At 40.4% G+C, this 20668-nt stretch overlaps 1 protein-coding gene across 1 annotated transcript in view; it reads right to left on the reverse strand.

Annotated features, from left to right (window-relative positions):
• SLC25A21 (solute carrier family 25 member 21) overlaps window positions 1–20668 on the reverse strand; it is a 2418593-nt gene that overhangs the window by 507781 nt on the left and 1890144 nt on the right. Inside the window, exon 4 of the mRNA XM_044074218.1 lies at window positions 17189–17248. Coding sequence (XP_043930153.1) covers window positions 17189–17248 — 60 coding nt within the window. The remainder of the gene's footprint in view (window positions 1–17188; window positions 17249–20668) is intronic.

Consider the following 20668-nt stretch of genomic DNA (forward strand, 5'->3'; position numbering starts at 1 on the left):
TGACTAGCCTAAATGCATTGCTCCCTACACAGACATAGAAACACACATAAAAACATCCACAACTGCCATGTGTTGGACTAGAACCCCTACCAGAGTTCTATATCACACTACAGCATGAAGCTGTTATAGGACGTGCCACGGGGATTACTGAAGTACTCCTTCCCCAAAGGTGTATTTCACAGTGAATGACATCAGCTGGATTGCCAAAGTAGGGCATTTGATTTGTAGTGAGTGTGACTAGCCTAGAATGCACTGCTCCCTACACAGACATAGAAACACACACAAAAACATCCACAACTGCCATGTGTGGGAATAGAACCCCTACCAGGGTTCTATATCACACTACAGCATTAAGCTGTAATATGATGTACCACGGGGATTACTGGAGTACTCTTGCCCCAAAGGTGTATTTCACAGTGAATTACATCAGCAGGAATGCCAAAGTAGGGCATCTGAATTGTAGTGAGTGTGACTAGCATAAAATGCATTGCTCCCTACATAGACAGAAACACACACACACACACACAGTTGCCATGGCTGGGACTAGAACTCCTACCTAACTAGTTTATCACACTACAGCAGTACACAGTTATGGGATGTGCCACAGAGAATACTGGGCTACACCTTTCCCAAAGATGTATTTCACAGTGAATGACATCAGCAGTCTTGCCAAAACAGGGCATTTGAATTGTAGTGTGTATGTATAGCCTAAAAAGCATTGCTCTACACAGACAGAGACACTCACAGAAACACACACACACAGGTGCTATGTCTGGGATTAGAACTCCTACCCAACTAGTTTATCACACTTGTTATAGGATGCGCCACAGGGATTACTGGGTTACAGCTTTCCGAAAGTTGTATTTCACAGTGAATAACATCAGCAGCTTTGCCAAAGTAGGACATTTGAATTGTAGTGTGTATGACTAGCCTAAAAAGCATTGCTCTCTACACACACACGCACACACACACACACACACACACACACACACACACACACACACACAGTTGCCATGTCTGGGATTAGAACTCCTACCTAACTAGTTTATCACACTACAACAGTACGCAGTTATAGGGCATGCCACAGAGATTACTGTGCTACACCTTTCCCAAAGGTCTATTTCAAAGTGGATGACCTCAGCAGGCTTGTCATAATAGGGCTATGGGGAGGGCAGTGTGTGTACATGGGCCATAACCCATTCATCTAGAGGTTGACACACCACATGCAGGGTTATATTCCACAGGTACGTGTATACAGCTGCTAGATGACTACTTCCTTGTACAGTCATGTTGCATCACTTGTACCACATAGTGTGTAATGCTGGTGGATATTGGTGGCGAATGTCTACAGTGAGTGACATTTACACCTCATGTGGTTGTAGCCATTTGGCTGTGTACTGGGTGGGACAGGCCTCATAATGGATGGCTCCTTGTCACAGTCACTCTCTTCCACACATCTATGTCCATCTACTTTTGGTTTATTGTAGTGTGTTGTCCTTGGATATGTGTCTGTATTCCTATCCACTTTGTGTGCAAGGCATGACTGGTGCATACTGAGGAGTGTATGCACTAACATCTGCAAATGTCAGATATGTATGGCCACTGTTGTTTGCAGACACAGGCTTCATTTAAGTGTGTCAGTATGCCCAGTATGACCTTTCAGTATGTTGTTGTCTGACATTGCCTTCATTTCTCCAAGTGTGTGAGCATGTCTAGTATACCCTTCTGTACTGAATGTGTGGATCAATTCCAGGTAGTTTGCACTCTAGTGCAGACCTTTGTGTTGTACACCTACAGGTACCAAACTGTTTCTGCAGACTATCCGTCGACCATTTGGCAATATGGGGGCAAACTGTGCAGGGGAGTGTGTACTGTAGGTGATTGTGACTGTGCTGCTTCAGCTGCATGCTACTGCTGTTAGCAGGGATATTCAGACAGGTGTACTGTTATACACTGTGATGTTTTCTGTCCATGTACTGTCAGGTGGTCATTCTTGCTCACAGTAATGTCTTGGGGGGCAAGGGTGACTACAGCTGTGTTCGGTACTGTGGGCAGACAGCTATGTATTCATGGTAAGTTATGCGATTCTGGAGGGGGAGCTGCAGACACTTGCTTTTGGGTCTGTGTATCTGGTTCAGCACCTTGGCACAGTGCTGGCAGAGGATCCCATATTTGTACACATATTGATATGACAGTATGGCCTTATTATGCTGTGGCAATACCTCACAGATGTACAGATTTACACAGGTTACCCAAAGGCATTACCCCTATTGTGGTGTACGGGCAGGTGTGTAGACATCCATTTATGTGTTTGCAGCCAGAGATAGTGTGTGCACACAGCTTGGTGTTGGACCCTGCACATTCCATGCTGCCCATGCTCCCACCACCCCTCTGTTATTCTAACCTCTTCCATACATTATGCATACATTCTCTGACACTTTCCCTAAAGGTATCACCCCATCACAGGTGTGTGTTAGTATTGGTCCACAGTTCATGCAGTAGGACATGGAGACATGTTACTGTGGTTTATCCACATGGCCTTGCATATGGCTTATGTGGAGTGAATTATGTTGTTATTTGGCTGTCCATGACATAACATGCATTGGCAATACATGTGAGACAGGCCTTTGGCAGAGACCTGTGGGCCATTAGGTGTTGCTGCGGGCAGTATGTGGCAGGACATTGCATTCTGTCAGTCCTACAGTCTCAGACCACCATACAGTATATCCCCCTGGGGTGACAGGGTAGATGTGATAGGTGTTCATGCCAATACCTTCTATCAGTCTTGATCAGGTGATGTGGATGCTGGCAGGGTGCTACCTACAGCTAGGGACACACCTGCACTGCATTCTGCATTCTTCCGCTACTGACATATGCAGGTGGGGTCATATTGTACCCATTCCCCACAGCAGGGATATGACCAGAGAGGTACCTGTGGGTGGTGTTTGCATGAGTTGGGTGAATGTGTGCTACGGACATTACTTGCATCTGACACACAAATATTTATGGGACATTCCAGTTATGCTGGCATGTGCAGGTACATCAGCTGTTTCCCAATACATCAGTCCTACCTCCTTTGTGATCTGCAAGTGTTCGGGCAGACATCACCGGTATCCACTACTACAGGACCAGTTAATGTGATGCATACCTGTATGTACAATTCCAAGGGTGTCTCCATTTCACAGTGACATAATATATACTGTATGTCTGGGGTGCTTTCCCCTGTGTACTGCTTACATATCTAGGCCAACAGCCATGCCATGTCAGTCTTTCAGATGGTGACACACATTACCACCATACATTTACAATGGCTTACTGCTAGCATGTGTTATACTGGTGGGAATTTTCTTTGGCACTGCAGTTGTGAGGGCTTGTCCCTGTCATCAGCAGTAGTGGGCAATGGCCACCAGGTCTTACCTCAACATGCATACATAATGACCACTCTCACACAATTTGAAACACACAACAACCTAACATACACAGACCTGCATACTGTGCAAATGCTACAACCTATCTTGCTACCTTGGCCACCCCTGGGCATCTGTGCTCCACTGGTATTATACCTACTCATACATGTTACTACATTTCTACACAGGATTGGGGGGCACACCTGACTGTTACTACATTTCTATGTTGGATTGGGGGAAGGGGCACATCTGACTGTTTCTACATGTCTACATAGGCGTGGGGGGCACACCTGACTGTTACTACATTTCTATGCTGGATTGGGGAAGGGGCACACCTGACTGTTATTACATTTCTAAATAGGATTGTGTGGGGACACACCTGACTGTTTCTACATTTCTACACAGGATTGGGGGGCACACCTGACCGTTACTACATTTCTACACAGGATTGGGGGGCACACTTGACTGTTACTACATTTCTACACAGGATTGGGTGGCACTCCTGACTGTTTCTACATTTCTACACATGATTGGGGGGGCACACCTGACTGTTTCTACATGTCTACATAGGTGGGGGGCACACCTGGCACTTATACACATTAGCTATGATTGTACTGGTATGTCAGGTACTCCATTTCATTCTGTATTCTAACCTATCATGTTGACTAGGGGCATATCAGTATACTACAGGTCTTAGTTTTGGTTGACATATTAGTGTCTGACCACCTACCCTTCAGAACTAACATCCCACTGCCTGACCTGCTGTAGTCTGTCTAGGTAGGCCTGGGGGGGAGGTTACCCATAGGCATCATTCAGAGGCCATAGCACAGCCTCTGTTTGTGTTTGTCTACAACTGTCCTGTTGGCTGAGACTGTTGTTGGATATGTGAATCTACCTGACTGGCATGTGTGAGTCATATGGACACACATGTCATCCAACATATTTCCTGCAGTGGGTTTTGTCACCCTGTGTAGTACAGGCTACTATGGTGACTCCAGTATTTGTTACAGATCTCATGGTGCCACTATGGATGTCTGCTATCTGCTGGCTTACCATTCAGCCACCCGATTCCCTTGCATGTTCACATCCATACCACAGATACAGGTAATGACACATTCTACTCCATTTGGCAATTGGTAGGATGATTGACTTACTTTGTGGGTGTGCCAGTATTGAGGATGGTGCTGGACGGCTGCCTCTGTCGAATGCACATAGTACACTCCCTATACATAGTTGAGCACAGGTAGTGTCATGTTTGGCATCCTTTTTACTGTATGTGCAAGTCAGAGAAAGGTGTCATTCCCTGGGTCCCTATTGTGTCAGCGTATGTGCTATGCATTGCCTCTTTGCCAAGGCCAAGGCATATTGGGCACACCTCCATCTGCCTACTGGGGCAGGCACAGGTTGTTCCTCATCCGAGTCACTCTGTGCCTGTGCAGGCCTTGACACTGGTGGGGGGCTGTGTGGCCCTGCCCCATGATGTTCCTGCTGCAGCTGTTTCCACAGGATCATACTGTGTAGCATGGCACATACCACAACAATCTGAGTACATGTAGCTGGTGAGTACTGCAAAGCTCCACCAGATGTGTCCAGGCACTGGAACAGTGACTTGAGCATTCCAAACACATGCTCTATTATAAATCTGGTCTGTGCATGTGCCTCATTATGGCGTGCTTGTTCGGGTGTGTGTGCATTTCTGATAGGTGTCAGCCACGTCTCCAGTGCATAACCAGCATCCCCCACTAGGAGACTGTATGGGATGTCCCCATTGGCAAATCTCTGGTACAGCTGCATCAGATGCCAGATATGAAAATCCTGATAGCTTCCAGGGCAGCCAGCACACACATTCATTATAATGCCCTGGGCAGCGCACATGACCTGGCAGTTGATGGAGGGGAGGCCCTTGCAGTTGATGAAGACCCTACCCTGATCACCAGGTGCTGCTTTAATGCATATGTGTGTGCAGTCTAATAGCACCCACTATCTCAGGATATTCTGCTAGTTGGTGGAAGAGACGCATACTGCTGGCCAACACCTCACGGGTGTTGAGGAAATATATGTGCTCACTGGCATGTGCTAACATGGCATCCAGGAACTGGTGGAATACTCTGGATGCTGATGCCTGTGAGATCCCTATGACATCCCCAGTTGAGATTTGGGAGGTACCTGTGGCTAGTATTCCTAGGCCTACACATACCTTGCTATCCACTGGGATGGGTTCCCCTCAGTCAGTTTGGTGTGTCAGGTGTGGCCGGCACAGCTCAACAATTTGCTGTAGGCGGTCCCTGTCCACCCTATAGTGCTCCACTATCTCCAGCTCATGTAGCCCCTGGTAGGTTACCCTGGGTCTGTACACTCTTCTCCATCTCCTCACTGTGGGTTGGTTGACAGCATTCACATCCTCACCACCCTCAGCCTCTTCCACATGTTGTTGTATGATGCCTACTGCAGCCCCTATCATTTTGTTGTTTTGTTTGTTAAAAGTTCCCTGCTTGTATACACTGGTGGTGTACAGTATGGGAAAAACCAGAAGGGAAGGTGTTTGCATAGTTTATATAAGTGTTCTGGGTTGGGCTGGTCTGCTGCCTGTATAATTGGATGATTCTGATACATTTCACCTGTCAGCTATGCTAATTCTCCTAGATTATCTTCCTACTGCTGTTTTCCCTTTCTATTGCCTTCATGTTCAAGCCCAGGGGTGCACCACACAAACACAGTGCTCAAATGTGCACAGATCTGCTATTTCCTGGTTTACTTTTTTTTTTCTTTAAAACCTGGTGCATGGCGCGCACACCCGCTTAGGCAATGTAAAGAGTGATAGGCAGCCTCAGACATACACCCTTGCCTAGCTGTGCTAAGCTAGGAGCAAACCTGAGCCACAGGGCTCCAATCCACTTACAGTATGCCTGACACACACCCCTATGATGTCAGCTAACTTTTAGGCTTGCACCAAGCTATTTCTGCTCTTACACTGTTGGGAGCTGACTAGCATGCAGGGGAAATCTGGGATTCACTATCATTCGCCTCATTTGCATAGGATTGCCTGCTAATGCATAGTTACATGTCCCACACTGAGCCTTCCCCTTTAGCAACCACTATTCACTGGCCATGCTGTCTTCTGCCTGCCATTGACTATAATGGCAGAATAGTGATTTTAGTTAGAATACTTATTTTAGGTTTATTTTCTTATTTTCCCCGATCTCATTTGCGTGCCACTGCTCTATGCGTAAACAGCCGAGATCGGCTAAAAAAACAATAAAAGTTTATTTATTTTATTTTTCAACTGTTTTCCATGCCAGTGGCCTTATACTTGGCCATTGGCATGCTTTCTAAATGATATCCACCCCTTATTTGGAGCTCTCATGGCTCCATTTTGGAATTTGTAGAAATGTACTCCGTTACTGGTGGAGTACATTTCTACAGATTACACTAGTCCTGCACAGCTGGTTTCCAGCTTCTTGGATCGCAAATTCACCTCATTTGCATGGATTCCTCCTGCAAATGGGATAATTTGCATACAGGGGCTGAGTCCATGCAGGACTAGTGCAGGGGTGCTCATGCACATCCCTACAGGTTATTCCTGGATAGCACAGCAGACATATTGCCTGCTGGAGTACCTGCACTAATCCTGCATGCCATGCAAGGCTTGCAGCATCCGGGGGAATAGGTAAGGAATTCCTCCAAACATATTTTCTTTGCTTATATGGAACTATTAATCTAGTAACAAAATACACACTACACAAACTCAAAACACAAAAAAATGGACCTGACCAGCTCACAACTGATTGTTTATTAAATATAGACTTTAAAATTGACTGAGCACTTCTGTCTTAAAAACGTGCTTCCAAAGACTTCATCAGAGTAAAAAACAGCCAAAATACAAATTCTTAAATACACAATATTAACCAATCATATAACTTAAATTCCTATTTAAAAATGATGTAAGCAATTAACTTAAAATGCCAAGCTGTGCTTGAATAAAATACAGGTCTGCTATAATGAAGTTGTGTTGTGAAATATTGAAAAACACACTGCATAAAATATTACATAAAAAAAAAATAAATATATATATATATATATATATATATATATATATATATATATTTATAATATCTTAAAAAAAACACATATATATATATATATATATATATATATATATATATATATATATATATATATCATGCATTAAATATAAACATGTAGACAATGTATGCATGAAAATAAAATTGGTAAAAGTTCTTAAAAAGTTACCCTGCTTACCTGCTTAAACAATATCAGACCTCTTCTTTAAAACATATGCCATGGCTAGGGTATCATTAAAACCAGGAGTAGCTGAGGTATTTAGCCTCAGCTGCCATGTTAATTATTTTAATTTGAGTAACAATACCAAGTCTCCTTTAAAATTTTCTATAACCACTCAATCCCAATAATAAAGAATAAAAACTTTTTAAAATTAAAGCACCCACTACTGTGTCTAAACAAAGTGTCAGTGGCCTAATTTTTCCTTATGTCATATAGATGCTCAAGTATCCTTTCTGTGAGCCTCCTGTTCATCTTCCCCACCTAAAAACAATTGAATGAACTGCATATAGCAAGATATACCATGTGTGGCGTTGCAGTAAAATGCCAAAATGTGCTTGAATAAAATACATATCTGCTATAATGAAGTTATGTTTTCAAATATTAAAAACACATTGCATAAAATATTATGTAAAAATATATATAAAATACAACAAAATTATATATATATATATATATATATATATATATATATATATATATATATATATTATGCATTAAATATAAACATGTAGAGAATATACATGATGTTTCCCAGCTCTCAAAATCATTAATTGTTGCTAGATCTACCTAACCATCCATCATGAAACTTTAGATTATAACAGTGAAAAGTAATGGTAAAGTCAGAAAATATTAAATGTTCCCAAAGAAAGCAAAATCTTAACTCTCAGCTATGTTAATAAAGCTTTATGATCAGTAATTAACTTGAAATTTCTACCCAGTGTCGTTGATTTTTTTTTAACTTCAATAATTAAAGCAGGTGCTTCTTTTTCAATTTGAGAAGAGCTGTTCTTAGTGTGAGAAAGAGTCCCTAATGCAAAAGCAAATGACTATTCAAAAAAGCATAAATGTTGAGAAAATGCACCAATACCCAAAGTTGAAGCAGTGTAAGCAAGTAGTACTACAAACTGTTAATAACGGTCTATAAACACGTTAACATAATCAGCATTTCTTTGGAGTTTCCCAAAGTATTTTGTTCAAGTTGCTTCTACTGCTACAACATTACCATTTAACAGCTTGCACAGCAGTGCTACTACTGCATTATCACTACTGCCACAACATTACCATTTAACAACTTGTACAGCAGTGCTATAACTGATTTTTTACCATTACCAATTAACAACTTGTACAGTAGTACTAATACTGTATTTTCACTACTGCTACATTACCAATTAATTTGTACAGCAGTGCTAATACTGTATTATTATCACTACTGCCACAACATTATCATTTAACAACTTGTACAGCAGTACTAAAACTATATTTTCACCATTACCACAACATTACCAATTAATAATTTGTACAGTAGTACTAATACTGTATTTTCACCACTGCTACAACATTACCAATCAACAACTTGTACGGCAGTGCTAATATTGTATTTATAAATGGTGCTAATACTGTATTTTCACCACTGCCACAACATTACCATTTAGCAACTTGCATAGCAGTGCTAATACTTTATTCTCAACACTGTAATATGGTATTACCATTTAACAACTTGTACAGCAGTGCCAATACTGTATTTTCTCCACTGTCACAAAATTACCATTTACCAACTTTCATAGCTGTGCTAATACTGTATTTTCACTACTGCCCCATAACATTACAATTTAAGAGTTTGTACACAGTGCTAATACTGTATTTTCACCACTGTCACAACATTACCAGTTAACACCCTATATAACAGTGCTAATACTGTATTTTTACCACTACCCCATGACATTATCATTTAACAGTTTGTGCACAGTGCTAAAGCTATATTTTCACCACTGCCACAACATTACCAATTAACAGCTTGTACAGTAGTACTAATACTGCATTTTCACCATCACCACAACATTACCAATTAACAACTTGTACAGTAGTACTAATACTGCATTTTCACCATTACCACTTAACAACGTTTACAGCAGTGCTTATACTGCATTTTCACCACTGCCACAACATTACCAATTAACAACTTGTTCAGTAGTACTAACACTGTATTTTCACCATTACCACAACAAACAACTCATACAGCAATGCTAATACTGCATTTTCACCACTGCCACAACATTACCAATGAACAACTTCTACATTAGTAATAACACTGTACTTTCAACATTACCACAATATTACCACTTAACAGCTTGTACAGCATGGCTAATAGTACATTTTCACAACTGTCACAACATTACCAATTAACAACTTGTACAGTAGTACTAATACTGTATTTTCACCACTGCCCCATGACGTTACCATTTAACAGCTTGTGCACAGTGCTAATACTGTATTTTTACCACTGCCACAACATTACCAATTAATGACTTGTACAGTAGTACTAACACTGTATTTTCACCATTACCACAACGACAACTTGTACAGCAATGCTAATACTGCATTTTCACCACTGCCACAACATTACCAATTAACAACTTGTAGAGTAGTACTAACACTGTATTTTCATCATTACCACAACAACAACTTGTACAGCAATGCTAATACTGCATTTTCACCACTGCCACAACATTACCAATTAACAACTTGTACAGCAGTACTAATACCGTATTTTCACCATTACCCCATGACATTACCATTTAAAAGCTTGTACACAGTGCTAATGCTGTATTTTCATTACTGTCACATTACCAGTTTACACCTTGTATAGCAGTGCTAATACTGTATGTTCACCACTGTCCTATGACATTACAATTTAACAGCTTGTTCACAGTGCTAATACTGTATTTTCACCACTGTCACAACTTTACCATTTAACACTTAGTATAGCAGTGGTAATACTGTATTTTCACCACTACCACAACATTACCATTTAACAACTTGTACATCAGTGCTAATACTGTATTTTCATCACTGCCACAACATTATAATTTTACACCTTATATAGCAGTGCTTATACTGTATTTTCACCAATGTCCCATGGCATTGCCATTTAACAGTTTGCACATAGTGCTAATATTGAATTTTCACCACTGCTACAACATTACAAATTAACAACTTGTACAGTAATTCTAATACTATATTTTCACTATAACCACATTACCACTTAACAGCTTGTACAGCAGTGCTAATACTGCATTTCACCACTGCCACAACATTACCAATTAATAACTTGTACATTAGTACTGATACTGTATTTTCACCATAACCACAACATTTTCACTTAACAGTTTGTACATTAGTGCTAATACTGCATTTTTCATCACTGCCACAACATTACAAATTAACAACTTGTACAGTAGTACTAATACTGTATTTTCAATATTACCATTTAACAACTTGCACAGCTGTGCTAATACTGTATTTTCACCACAGCCACATAATTTTACCATTTAACAGCATGTACACAGTGTTAATATTGTATGTTCACCACTGTCACAATATTACCAGTTAACACCTTGTGTAGCAGTGCTAATAATGTATTTTCACCACTGCCACAACATTACCACTTAACACCTTGTACACAATGCTAATACTGCATTTTCACCACTGTCACAACATTACTATTTAACAACTTGTACATCTGTGCTAATACTGTATTTTTACCACTGCCGCAACATTACCATTTAACAACCTGTACACAGTGCTAATACTGTATTTTCACCACTGTCACAACATTGCCATTTAACAACTTGGACATCATTGTTTCCGTTAAGCATAAACTTCATTAATAATTACTAAAGTCAAAGTCAAAATAAACTTTATTGTCATTTAGACCCCACACACGAGTGCAGGCTAAATGAAATTTCATTGCTTTAAGCTCAATGTGCAAACTAAAAACATACAAAAATACATACTGTACATATAATAACATAAATATAAAAACAGAACTACAGACTCTATATATGACATTAACACTGGTACATTAACAGAACTACAGACTCTGTATTTGGCATTAACAGTGATACGATACCAGGACATAATTACAATTTTTGTATGTCTATCTATACCAACACTTAGTATTGCACAGTTGATATTGCACTTAGAGGCATTAAGCAGTGGTAGACTAGACAGCATTTTGTCCATTGCACAGAATGTAGCTTGTATTTCAAGTTATTGCACAAAAAGTAATAAGCGTTCAGTGAGATATTGCACAAGTCTGAGAACCAAGCAATGAGTTATTGCACTTTAAGAAAAATATATTTCCTTCAGCCTGTGTGCCCACTGACTAGGTGACCTGTTGGCTTGCTTTGCTACTCAAGTTTAGTAGTCTGATGGCCTGATGAAAGAAGCTGTTTCTGAATCTTGTCCTTATACAATGTATGCTACTGTAGTGCGTGCCTGAAGACAAGCAAAGAACAGCCCCTGTTCCGGGTGGGTATGGTCTTTAACAATCTCTGTGGCTCTTCTGAGACACTGTACAGAGTGCAGATCCTGTATAGAGCTTAGTGTGGACCTCGTTATTCACTCTGCCACTTTCACCACCCTTTGGAAGGCCCTATGATCCATGTCCTTGCAGCTTCCATACCATGCTGTGATACTGCTTATCAAGATGCTCTCAATGGTGCCTCTGCAGAAGGATGTGAGCACTGAAGATGGGAGATTTGTTCTCCTCAACCTGCACAGGAAGTGGAGTCTTTGTTGTGCTTTCTTGATAATGTGATTAGAATTGATGGACCATGTCAAGTCTTCTGTGACGTAAACCCCTAAGAATTTGGTACTCTTCATCCATTCCACTGTTTCTCTCTTGATTGTGAGTGGGAGCAGTGTCACCAAGTTTTTCCTGAAGTCTACAGTTACCTCTTTGTTTACACTCAGAGTCAGGTTATTGTTGTCACACCAGTCAATAAGATATTTAATTTCTTCCCTGTATGCTGATTCATCACCATTGCTGATTAGTATCATCTGCAAATTTGATGATGTAATTTGAGTTGAACCTGGCTGTGCAGTTGTGAGTCAGCATGGTGAACAGCAGAGGACTGAGAACACATCCTTGAGGGACTCCAGTGCTCAGTGTAAGGCTCTTTGACGTGTTATTGCCAACTCTCACTCTTTGCTGTCTCTCAATAACGAGGTCCAAAATCCAATTACACATAGGAGTACTGACTCCCCCCCAGGTAAATCAGTCTCTCTATCTGGTGTTGCGGTATGGCTGTGTTAATGGCAGAGCTGAAGTTAATGAATAGCAACTAGACGTAACAGTTCTTGTTTTCTAGATGAGCTAAGGATGTGTGGAGTGCCATCGAGATGGCATCTGCAGTGGAGAGGTTGGACTAATAAGCAAATTGGAGTGGGTCCAGTTCTGCAGGAAGATTTGTTGCTAAATAATCTTTGACCAGTCTTTTGAAACACTTAATTTCTATAGAGATGAGAGTTACTGGATGATAGTCATTCAGGTTTACTGGCAGAGGATTTTTGGTAGTGGAATGATTGTTGTGTTTTTGAAGCATTTGGGTACTATGGCCTGACACAAAGATGTGTTAAATATGTCAGTAAAACTATGGTCATTTAGACAGCACAGTCTATGTGCACTTGTCTCAGAATGTTGTCTGGTCCCACCACTTTCCAAGGGTTTACTTGGCTTAGAGTTCTCTGAACATTCGCTGGGTTGAGACAGAGTGCTACCTCATTTTGCCTGGTGGTGAGTTTCATAGCCATTGTGTCATTCTCTTTGTCAAACCTGTTGAAGTAGGTGTTGAGCTCATTTAGAAATTTGAAGTTATCATCACATTTGGTGGATACAGGCCTGTAGTCTGTCAAGAATTAAATGCACAAAATAATTGTAATTCTTTCAGAGATATGTTTGGGAGTGAGTGGACCAGGTTGTCCTCTCTCAACTTTCACCAGATTGTTCCATCACAATTTCGTGTTTTCAAAACTAATCAGACTTCTGGCTCCAGACCTACCCCAGTTTCAGTTTCTGAACAAAACATGTATGTTGATATAGAATGACTAGCCATACACTCAGCTTCAGACTTGCATCTGCCAGCAAAAACACTGCTCTCTTGAGACAATGATAGTCAGCAAGTCACACACACATACTACTGAATTTCACATCATTTAATAACATGAACTTTCAAAGAATGTACACAAGACAAAAGGGGCCAACTAGAGGAGAGAGATGTTTGGACAGCGTAAGAATTTTACTCTGATCATTACCTCTTGGGGCTGGTTAACTAACAGCACAGATCAGTACGCTTCAACTTTGACAGCTATATCTGTGACTGAAGCCATCAAATAATGGCAGGATGATATCTGCACAAACAGTTGCTATCTTTTTGCTTGCAAAATCTTTAGCCATTTCATCTAGCAGTGTCTTAATTAGGGTATGGATGACTTCTGAAATATGAGGGCTACAAATGAGCTGCACCACCTGCAGCTGCAAAGTACAGTATCTGTGCTATGCAGCAAGGACTCTAGGAAGAAATACAAGAGCATTTTATAATGCATAGCAAGGCACATACCTCTTACAGATAGAATACTTGCCATATCTGAAGAGGCAAAGCATATATCCATTTGCAAGGGCACTAGTATGCCTACATGAACTTCCTTAAGAGTTTATGTTAATTCCACAAAACAAAAACAATCATGATTAACGGCACTGACTTCCATTAATCAACAGCACATTTCACTAACTTCTGATAAAAATTAACAAAATAAATGTCTCCCTGAGCCGCACACGCACACCCACACCTTAATATAAACTAGTTTTAAGACTACATAACAGTGGAAGAAAGAAACAACTTCCTTAACCTCACTATTTGCTGAACTCAAACTAGCACACACACTTTCAACCATCATGCTCGCAATAACAGACAGATAAATATATAAACCCACACACACCTTTCTCCATCAGTGTCTCAGACAAATATATACAAAAACATCTGCACATCTAGCGCTCATCTACACACAAACTTAGACCCACCAATCTCATACTTATAGGTTCATAGGTAAGTACTAGGCTATCTGCCCGAGGGCATCTATAACCCTAGCCAGAATGTGTTGGCTTTCACCGTCCCCTTAGATTAGTTCCCTGTGCCTCGGTCCAGCAGAGCCATTAGTTCCCTGTGCCTCTGTCTAGCAGAGCCGCTGCAGTGATCCCTGGGGTAAATTTTCTGTTTCCCATCCACTCATCAAGGTTTCTCTTGAAGGGTGTTAGTGAGGGGCTCTGCCTAATATAGATTGGAATTCTGTTCCAAAGCATGGGGAGTCTCTGGGACAGGACTCTATCCCTCCAGCATGTCCTATTTATCATTGTGGTGAGGTTTAGATCCCTAGAGCATGTGGCTCTTGGGGATTTGTTTTTTTTTTTAGGTGGAGCATGTCCATCAATTCTGAGTTGGACATAGCCTTGTATGTCAGGCAGAGATCACCTCTGAGTAAGCGGTATGCAACCGAGTACAGCTGGAGTTTCTTCAGTCGGGCTGGATAGGGCATATGTTTGATGCCAGTAATCCTCTTGGTGAGGTACTTCTGTGGTCTTTCTAGCTGTTGCAGGTGTCTTGTAAGGTACATCCCAAATGGGGCATTGTACTTATGATGGGTCTGATGAGTGATGAGTAGAGGGGCACAATAACCTCTTTTGTTCTAGATGTGAACCCTTTTGTGATTAGGTGGGCCACATAGAAGGATTTTCTAACCACCTTGGCAATATGATTATCAAAGGAGAGATTACTATCTACTTGGGTCCCCAGATCCCTTATTACATTTTCTGTATTTAGGGGACTATCACGTATGTGGTAGTTTGTGGGTACTTTGTTTTTTCCAAAGGGAATGACTATGCACATTTTGGCATTTAGCTTGAGGCCATGATTTTGACACCAGGTATCCGTCTCAGTGAGACCTTCTGGAAGATGTTTGGATCAGCTGGAGAGTAAATTATGGCCCCCAGTTTGCAGTCATCTGTGAACTTGGTCAGCCTTAGTCCTCCTGTGCTTGTCTGTACCTCTGAGAAGTATATACCGAACAAGAGGGGTCCCATGACTGAGCCCTGGGGGATGCCACTTGTAACTGGTTTAGAGTCGGACCTAGAGCCTGCAATGCTCACCGTGTGGGTTCTATCCGTGAGCCAATTGGCAACCCATCTCGTGATGTAGGGGTTTATGTTCAGGCTGGTGAGCTTGTCTATAATACCAGAATGGGGAATGGTGTTGAAAGCCTTTGCGAGGTCTAGGTAGGCTGTGTGGACCTACTTTCCCTCGTCTAAAGCCTTGGTAACTGTCTCAAAGAAGTCCATCAGGTTTAGGAGACATGATCTGCCCTCAACAAAGCCAAACTAGGTAGGGTCCAATGTTTGAAGGTTCCTAATGTCTCTGTTAATGAATTTCATGATGATGCACTCCATAGCCTTGCAGACTAGGCTAGTCAGGCTTATAGGGTGATAGTTCCCGGGGTCCGTTGTGGCTCCACCTTTGTGGAGCGGGATAACTGTTGCTGTGTACCAGTCTATGGGTACGTAGTCTGTAGAGAGGCTGAGTTTGAACAATGTGTTTAGGTGAGGGGTTAGTTCATTTTGGAGCTCATGTAAGACACAGCCTGGGACACCATCTGGTCCCACTGAAGCTGTATTTTTGGCTTTGGATAGGGCTATTTTAACCTGTGTGTCAGCGATTGCCGGGGCACTACATTCTTCTGGTATGGTTATAGGCTCTTTAGGAGATGAGAGGGGGGTGAAGTTTGTACTAAACCTGTCTGCCAGAATGTTGGCAATATCAGTCGGTTCAGTGTATTTTGTGCCATTCTGCACTAACTCAGAGCAGATCTGATAGTTTCCACTTAGGTTCTTGACATAGCTAAAGAACGCTTTGTGGTTATCTTTGGAGTCCTTGACAATTTTTCTTTCGAAGCTAGCCTTGGATGATTTTATGAGGGATCGTAGTTTCTTGCTGATACTGATCAGGGATGTCTTTCCTTCTTGGAATTTTACTCTTTTCTGACTAGTTTCCTCCTTCTATTGTATAGCTATTTTTTGGCAGGGTCCACCAGACTGGTATCCTTTTCTTGGAGGAGTGAGTCTTGGTTTTGTTTGGGATAACATGATCCATGCATTCTTGCAGGTGCTCAGAGTGCCTTTGTAAGGGATTCAGCAGCTTGGACAGCATTGTCCTTTAGCATGGGGGCTGTGAACCTTTCCACCTTGGTCTTAAGTAACGTGAAGTTTGCTTTTGAAAAGTTTTTCATGGTGGCTCAAACAGACTTTCACCAAAATGGGATTTGTGGAAACAATCTGATGATTCCTGCTTTAGTTCAAGTCTCTTTTTGATGCAATATATGTAATCTCTTCTGAAAATTTCAACTACTTCAGTTACAGACAATTTAGAGATAAGTAATGAAATTAATATCTTAAATGTAAAACTACTCTGATGTATATTTTTGCAACTGTTCATTATTTCCATTTTACAAACACCATTACACAATTAAGATATGCAAATACAGGTACAATGATTATTTTAAAATCTTTGTTGTCATACTTGGAGTTCCAGTACAGCTGCTCATAACTAAAACACATTTTAGTAATTAACTTTTAGGCCTTTCACACTTACCAGTCCAGAAGAAACGGATGTATGTCCTAGTAATCTTTTGTACTGTTCAAAACTGAAAAACTGTAAAGAAAAGCAGAAAAAGCAGCAATTGTACAATATGATATGAATATGATGTTTATCTGTTTCTATTTTGTTGACTAGGGGTGGAAAAAACAATAACTATACTTTATCTCACTGACATTGAATAGTTTTAAAATTACATCAAGAGAACAAGCCACCACATTGCTTTTATACTTTAATAAAAAAAGCCCAACAAAACATTTTATAGATCACAAACCAAGTCATACAAAATAAGAGTATCATCATATTCCAGTTATTCTGCTGAATGTTTGCCCTATGTACTCGACTGATGACAGAAATGTAAAGAGGGCAATGGTAATCATGTTTGTGGGGTAAGATGAGCTTTCAGTGAACTTTCTATGTTAAATATACAACACAGTACACACATGCAAGAAAGACTGAAAAGCATTTGCAAAAGTGAATCCTAAGTGAAGAATTCTCCTTTGTGTAAAATAGAATGGAAAGTGAGGAGGGTATCTGTGAGTACAATTAAACTAAAAGTGAGGAATGTAGCAAGAAATACCAAGGATCAGACGTTTATCCTCCAGAGCAATATCGCTGAGTTATGTGACAAGGAATGACAGAACAACAGTGGGATTCTCCAGACATGATGAAGAGATCTTTCTATTCCAAATACTCAAATAAACACAATCACTGAATGCCAAGCGTGAAGATTATGCATCCTCATTAACCTAAATGCAGCAATAAACAGAACTGGCCCTGACTGCCCAATCTGATATGTTCTACTAACTAGCGCAGGATGATATTCAGCTGAAGCGCCCATGGTCTCCATGCTGGCCCCAGCCTTAGAAGAGAAACAGTCCAGGAGTGTATGAGAGGCTGGTAGTAAGCCTAAAAAATGAAGCAAAATGGGTACAAAAAAGGCTTAAATAAAAACAGGCCTTCACAGCTGTATCAGTGCAAAATTATGTCTGAAAGATGTTGGGGGATAATGTCACACGTTGGAAGCAAACTGAATGGGCACAGGTTGTTGTCAGACCTGTTGACTATTCTCTCCTCTTTCTCTAGGTCACCAACTTCCTCACAGTGCAGAGCAGATGGACAGTATATCCAACCCTGATATTGCAGAAGCTTTGCCACAAGGCCAAACTCCCAAGCATTTTCACTGAGAATTTTGTCTTTGTACAACAGTGGGTGATCATTACATCCAACCATGATACTGCAGAGGTTCTGCCACAAGGGCCAACTCCCAAACATTTTTTTCATTGAAACTGTTGTCTTTGTACAATGTAAGCAAATTTAATTTGAAGAACCTTGCTTTGTATTAACTTCATCTAGTCAAGTAAATGCCAGCCTGTACTGGAAATTAGTTTTTAACATCCCCCACAGCAGAGTTGTCCATGCACTCTACGGACCACTTACTAAGCTGGCCACTGCTCTTTCTCTTACCAACAGATTACACTATATAAATGTCATTTAATTAGTATTCCAGGCTGACAGCTTACTGCATTTAGGAAATGAAAGAAACCTGTCCTACTTTGTACTTCTCTGCTAATTGTTTTATTTGGCTATAAACTGGTTACTCTTTGTTATAATTTGATTTGAGGGTGGAAGACCACTACTGTCCCACTGTCTTTTCTCATAACCAATAAATTACACTATATATATATATATATATATATATATATATATATATATATGCCAGTTACTTATTCTTCCTGGCTGACAAGTTTCTGTATTCAGGAAATAAAAGGAAACCTGTTCCACTTGCTTTGTATTAGCTATAAATTGATTTCTCTGTTATAATTTGACTTGGGGAGGAAGGCTTCTATACTCACACCATCCCTTCGTTTGACCAACAGATCACACTATATATGCCAGTTACTCAGTCTTGCTGGCTGACTGGTATCTGCATTCAGGAAATGAAAATAAACCTGTCCTATTTTATACTTCTATGCTAACTAATTTGAATTGGTTATAAACAGATTACTCTTTGTTATAATTTGATCTGAGTGTGGAAGCCCACCATAGTCCCAATGTCCTTTCTCTTGACCAATAGACTGCACTATGTATACCAGTTACTAAGACTTCCTGGTTGACTGGTTTCTGCATTCCGAAAATGAAAGGAAACCTATCCTAATTTGTACCTCTCTGATAATTGCTTTGTATTGGCTATAAAGTGATTATTCTCTGTTATAATTTGACCTGAGGGTGGAAGCTCACTATGCTTGACTTTACTTTGGTCCCCTAACCTACCCCCAACTTCCACCCACACCCTTACTCTATTATACTTCCTACACTCACACAAGTTACACTTGTGACTCCTATTCCTTAACCCTCCCAAACAACCTTACTATTATACAAACACTTCCGTTTCTTTTTACCTAATTTCCAGGTTACATTTATCACAATTTCCAATTACCTTTCTCCCTCCCATACTGCTTTACACTATATATATTCAGTTACACCCCCTCCATGACAGCACTTATCTATTCTACATTGTACCTTTTACTTTTCACAAATAAACTCTCAGTTCTTCCAATTTTTCCTACATTCTCATACTCTACCCTTTTAAATGTCCATTCCTTACATTCCAGAGAAGACACTAGAACAACCTAACTCTCTTTCCTCATAGAAAATACTTCTGTCCTACGCACACTCGTTCAGCTTTCAGACCCACCACCACTAAATATCCATATGCCGTGCAACTTATTTTTTACTTCTTGATCCCTACTTCCCCACTACCTATCATCTACAACATACATATCCTTTTACTTACTCATACTACTTCTCAGCTTATCCTCTATTTATCACCTACTACTGGGCCATATTTCATCCTACAATAACTATATAATAGCTCTCAACATATCACCAACCCTGTCCCAACCACATATTCATACTTCCTTTCTACATGCTCCACACATAGCAACAAACCTATTTAATTTTACACCTCATATTTACTTCAACTGTAGACTGCTTAACTCTATTTCAACTCAAACCAAAACAAACTTAATTGGAAAATTACTTTCCAAAAAAAAAAAAACAAATATCAGTAATTCCCCAATATACTACAATCCTTCTAGGAGGAGACATTCACCTAATCTTGGCACCACCTATCACAATTAACATCAAGACAATTCTCTTCCACACGCTACTATAACCCTACAACAGTCAACTTCCAACACTGGTAATCTAAATTTTGCTGCCATAAATGTTGTAAGCATAAGAAATAAAATTGTTGGACTACATACCTAGAATACCCAACATAAGTCAGATATTCTCAGTGTAACTGAAACTTAGCTTAAACCCACCATAAACAACACTGAAATTACATTTCCCTTATACAGTTTCATCCATAATGACCATATAAAGAGGAAGGTAGTGGCACTGCTTTAAAATCTGAGGTGGTGTTATTGTTTAAATATTTAACAACATCTCCCCTTACAACAAACCAATGCC

Source organism: Protopterus annectens, chromosome 6.part0 (genome assembly GCF_019279795.1).
Source record: "Protopterus annectens isolate FY-2018-M chromosome 6.part0, PAN1.0, whole genome shotgun sequence".
In the NCBI taxonomy this organism is placed as follows: Eukaryota; Metazoa; Chordata; order Ceratodontiformes; family Protopteridae; genus Protopterus; species Protopterus annectens.